The following is a 5821-nucleotide window of genomic DNA, read 5'->3' as shown; positions in this document are numbered from 1 at the left end:
GGGGGGGGGCTTCACTTCAGGGAATCCTTTCTGTACTGGATTGCGTGTCGACAAATCGATGATTTATGCCAAGACATCTTTCGCGTTCACGTAGTTCATTTCCCTACTTCCTAAATTCTCTTTACCCTCTATTACAAAACCAAGCAAAATATTGTTCACAACGGCCAGTGTTGATTATATCCGCTAAAAGTCATCTTAGATTTAAGTGTTCTCACGTTCTCAGTACAGACATATGGTGATTTATGAGGCAAGAAAGAAGTTTTGCCAAAACGACAGTTACGGCACCGTTTTAATGGAGTTGTATAAATCGAATCTGTCTGAAACCGCGTTATATTTCATGATGCTTGGTCATTAAACTATTGAGCTCCTCAGCTCTTTGCTTTCCATTCTCAAGGTAGGTCACGTGGTCTTTGGACCTCTTTTAGAGATTGCTCTTCATTTCCCTCCACCTCATCCTCCTCCTCCCCCCTCTTCCTCCTGCTACTTCTATACCTTTTGCTTCTGGCCCCTCCCTTCTCCGCCTTCTCCTGTTCCTCCTGTTCCCCTCTTCCTCGTGTTCCTTCTATTTCTCCTGCTCGTCATCCCCCTGCTCGTCATCCCCCTGCTCCTCATCTTCTTTCTCCTCCTCCAGCTCCTTCTCCTCATGATCATCGCCACCATGTCTATCATCTACAACGCACTGAGATTTTACTTCTCTGTAATTCCCCCCACCCCTCTTATACTCTCTCTCTGCTCTCAATCTCACCCCCCCCCTCCCTCAACCTCTGACCTTTTCCACCCGCGTCTTGTTCAAGTCTTACTAATACCTCAGAAAGCCATCGTTATCAGTCTGAGAAAAAAAAATCAAAATAAAATCAGATACTGCGGTAAAATGTTTCCAAAAACAACCAGCAGTGGCGAGGACCTGAAAGCCTTAGTCGAAGATGCGAGTGAAGTGTAGAGAGGTGAAGGCAAGATAACAGAATGACTGTGCATTAATTGAAAACGAAAGGGACGGAAACTACAAGGTTAATATAAAGAGAAAGAAACAAAAGGTATTTTGGTAGAAAGAAGAGAGCCTAACAAATATTGAGAAATGCCCCATCATGTAAATGTACAATGTGATTTTGCAAGGAGTAAAAATAAGGAAAAAAAGCGCGAGCGAGAAAGAACAGTGGAACAGAGAAAGAGGAACGGAAGGAGCTATGTTAGGGGAGAACATAGAAGATAAGGGGAGAGAAATGGCTGACAAAAGGACCGGGTAAAGTCGATGATGCCAACAGGGCCAGGTTATCGTATTGGCCCATCGATTTTCCCTGTTTTTCAGTAATCTGAGCTGGCTGAAAGCACTGTCAAAGACCACTGCCCCGCCCAACCCCCTTTTAAGCGATCTGATGAAAAATGTTGAAAAGGGGGGAATGCTGGAAAAAGGAAAGTGAACAAGAGAATAAAAAGAAGAAAAGAAAAAAAAAACGAAGGAAAAATGGAGCGGACGTTAAACAAATAATATACACAAGAAATGGAACAGGGGGAAACAGAAGAAAGTATAGGATGAAGGGAAAAGAAAGAAGAAAGAAAAAAGAAAAAGAACTAAGGACGCCTTGGTTTGGAAACCGGGCAAACTGGAGGCAGTTATACGGTCCGAGATTTATTAAGACCAAACAGTAATCAGATAGGAGACTATCGGTCGGCTAGTTGGTGGCGGAGATGCCGATAGGTCAATAATGACAGTTAGACATTCTATGAGGGGTGTGACGTGGCTGAAAAAGGAGTGGGAGGTTTTGTTTTGCTTTGGTGAGAGTTTTACTATGTTCTTAACTACATAAAGTAATATCATTATGAGCGCGAGTGTGTGGTTTCGGAGAGAGACTGTACGGTAATTCAAACCGCCAAAACGAAATGAACCTAGGTGTGGGACTGTACGTTGTGTGGTTTTGTTTTAAGGTTGCTTTTTTTTTGGGGGGGGGGGGTGTTCTTATAAAGAACGTAGAGATAAAATCTATAGTATGCACCTTCAGCCGAGTTGATATAATGTTGGGCTATTGTATGTATGACCCTGAATCAAGATCCAAATTAAGCGTTCTTGAACTTGGGTTGTTTGGGAAGTTTGCAAGGCCTTTTCACGATCTTATCGGGGATGCATGTTAAATTTCGTGATTCTGTCACGTAACTAACCCGATAGGGATGAAAGGGACTTGTTAAACCCGTACCACATTAAATGCAAACAGAATCTAGGGCTCACAAATTATATACGCAGATGAACACAAAGTCTTTTAATTGATTTTGGAGAGGAATTTAATTTTGAGAATATCGAAAGTTACTCCTTAGTAAACAGCCAAGTGTTTACATCCAAGTTTTCAGAATCACAAAATTCCTCATTGTTCCGCTCCTGTAGTTATTTAACTTATTTCAATAAAATAAACATCAAAATGAGTAGAAGTGAATTACCCGTGCAACACTTTTCACAGTTTGATCGTAGATATGATGGATTAGCTGGGATTTTGTAAAGTTTTATGTTACGACTGTGAGCCAAGACGCGATGCCGTGAGCTAGCTGAAATGGCCCGCTGTATACATAGTTAATGGTAAAACCTAGGTTATGGGATTTCCATCATAGTGCTCAATTAAAATTGTAGCAGATCTATTTTGGCATCCCTGGTTCTTCCCCAGCTTGTTGTTCTGTTTGCAGAGTAGGGTCAATGCCCCTCTTCTTTCCATCATTTAACCACAACACCCCCCCTCCTCAAATCTCCCATCCCCCATGTGAATAAGAATAAAAGTATAACGGCGCGGTGGAATCAGGCGCTCGTCACTTTTTGGGCATAAAGAGTTCTTGGTATCGGTGGAAAGGTTGTTCATTTGTCTTGCTTTTGACGAAAAGAAATACTCAACTATCTTGAATAGAAGTTAAGATATTTGCGATTGATGGAGGTCGGTTCACCATGTTTTCGTGGTAAAATTAACGAGAAAATGGTCGCCAAAGTTCGGTAACTTCAACAGTTTGAAAGTCCTTAAAAACTGAAACATTATATATTTTGTCCTATCCGTCAACGATTTTCAGTAACATTTACATGGAAAGGGGTTTTTACATGGAAATAAAATGTATTAAGCCAAAAAAACAACAACAACAACAAAACAGCAACAACAGAAATTCAAAGACAATTGTCAAACTGGCAGGAAAGTGCCTGTTTCTTCGATTTCATTATTTTGACGAGCGCCTGATTTTACCATGATGCCTCAAAAATAAAACCAAGCAAGCTGTACGGTCAAGCCTTACAAAGCTATGTATGGTTCTGACACCAGTGTCTCCTAAGGTAGCTTTATAGACGCTGGCTGTGTTAGTTCAACTTAGGGGTATATTTTTTCACTCAAGAAACACTGTTCAAAACGAATAATGAAACAGCAGTAAAACTGAGTGGCTGGACAAAATGATGTCGAAAAAAACATCTACAGTTTTGAGAGTGGAAGATGATAGCTTGGTGATTGAATTATTAGCCTAATGGTAGTAATGGATAATTTATTTCAACTTCAATAATAATACCTTCATGTCAACCGCTTTCAACACTATTGGCTAAGCTGTCAGTGGATTGAATCTTCAGTAACTGAAAACAATTACCGTGTTATTCTGACCTTCTTTACATTTTATTAGAATAGCTAACTGAAGGTGAACTCATGGGGCTATTTAGTAGAGGAAAATCCGAAGTTTCTCTTAAATTAACTATATCCCCGGGGAACTGGTAAACCCGACAAAAATCGTTACCACTATAAAGATTTTTATACTTAATACGATAAACAAGAACCTGCTGTACAACCGATGTTTTTACGTTTTTCCCTCTACTTGCATGTGACCTTTTTCTCTCTACCATTTTGGTGTCATTATAGTGGGCAGTTTTGCGGTTATAAACATCATTTTCAGCAGTATACAATAATTCACCTTTATTTCATACTTACATACTTTTTGGTTCTGTGAACCTGCCATGATATACCTCCATCCCCTACCACTTACCCACGTTGCCCTTGCCTTTCGAATGAAACAACTACACCCAATCACACACATCCCCAAACAAACAAACAAACAAACAAACAAACAAACAAACAAACAAACAAACAAGCACATACACACAAGGGACGATTTGTTTTCCTTCACCACACAACTAAATTCAAATGTTATTTGTGTAAAACTAGAACCTTGGGAAGTGCAGTTATTTTTCCGTCTGACTAAACCTACGCCCACAGAGCAAAAACAAGGCCCAGCAAATCGTATAGTAAGGTAGCAGAATAGTCTCCGTGTGGTTGATCGATCGCTTTCTTTCCCAAACGTCAGTCAGATGGCAGCGGGTGATAAATGTTTCCCTTCAAAAACAAGAACCAGACGAATATTGTATACCCTATCGGTGCACAATGAGATTTGCCTTTCATTTATTATTCAGGTCGAGTGGAATATACGGTACGCGGCAAGTAGCGAAGACACTTCTCCGAAAACGTCCCAACTTTACAGAATCTGCATAATGGCCGAGGTTGTGATAGTGGAATTTTTTTACTTCAGACTTCTTGCAAATTTTGAGCGAGACACGATTCGATCCTTCAAAGGTCAACCGCGTTTGTTTTTTTGGGTCAGTGTCGAATCCGACTCAAGGGAAATAACTCGTAAGATAACATAACATTGAGAGACAATGTGGGGCAGCACACATTAGCTTCAATAACAACAATAACAATAATAATACATGATAATAATAATTTAAAAAAATAATAATACGAATGGCTCTTTTCGTTTATACAGTCGGTCAATTTAGCTTAAGATGGTGTCAATGTTGTCTTCATGCAGCTTCTTTCATGGATTATTCTTCCTATGTTTTGAAGTGCAGATTCTGTCGCAGTGCTTGCATGTCAATATGCCTTATTAATAACAATAATAATAAAAATAATAATAATAATAATAATAATAATAATAATAATAATAATAATAATAATCCTCATCATCATCATCATCATCATCATCATCATCATCATCATCAACATCATCATCATCATCATCATCATCATCATCATCATCATCATCATCATCATCATCATCAAAGTAATATTAATAAGTTAATAATAGTCAAAATAATATAAAAAAACGAAAAAATAGTATAATATATAGTAATAACGGTAAGTTATCTTTATTACAGTGATAATTATCTCCCCTCCCCCAGATTTAAAGGGTATGAGTAAAAATGACGATGATCTTAATGATGATAATAATAATGAAAATAATAATGATAAAAATAATGATAATAATTTTAAAAAATAATAATGAAGCAATAATAACTACTACCACTAGTAGTAATTAAAATTCATTAAAAAAAAAAAACAGACAAAAAAGTCTGTGTTGTACTCACGCGCTGGCTGCCTCATCCTCCTCCCCAGCCTCCTCCTCCTTCTTGCCGTGCTGCTGGAAGAGACGGATGTCTCCCAGGACCAGGTGGGCTTGTCTCAGCTTGTCCAGGTTGATGAGTCCACCCACGCCGATACGCGTCATGAAGCGATCCTCTCCGTTGAAGTCCGACACGAACTGTATGAAGGAGAGTTGCTTTTAGTAAGATAGGATAATACTTTATTATCTCAAAGGGAAATTTTTCTTGGCTGTACAGGTGCGTAAAAAACACATGCAGACATACATAAAATTTTTAATTATATATTACTCTCATCAAAATTCAATAAGAAAAGAGAAGTAAAGTTGACAAAATGTACCTACCACATCAAACACATCATTCAACCACATGCTGGAATTTAATTACAAGACATTTAGTGTAATATAGATACATGCTCGAAAGAGCTATACACATTGATGCTTCTTCTGA

The 5821-nt window shown here is 38.6% G+C and overlaps 1 protein-coding gene across 1 annotated transcript in view; it reads right to left on the bottom strand.

Moving 5' to 3' along the window:
- LOC101863796 (1-phosphatidylinositol 4,5-bisphosphate phosphodiesterase epsilon-1) overlaps positions 1–5821 on the bottom strand; it is a gene marked incomplete in the record, with an annotated part of 159988 nt that overhangs the window by 87176 nt on the left and 66991 nt on the right. Inside the window, 1 exon segment of the mRNA XM_013079213.2 lies at positions 5360–5532. Coding sequence (XP_012934667.1) covers positions 5360–5532 — 173 coding nt within the window.

The sequence above is a fragment of the Aplysia californica genome, unplaced genomic scaffold (genome assembly GCF_000002075.1).
Source record: "Aplysia californica isolate F4 #8 unplaced genomic scaffold, AplCal3.0 scaffold00044, whole genome shotgun sequence".
Classification (NCBI taxonomy): domain Eukaryota; kingdom Metazoa; phylum Mollusca; class Gastropoda; order Aplysiida; family Aplysiidae; genus Aplysia; species Aplysia californica.
Note: the sequence above shows the minus strand (reverse complement) of the source record. Positions and strands in the feature narration are given on the sequence as shown.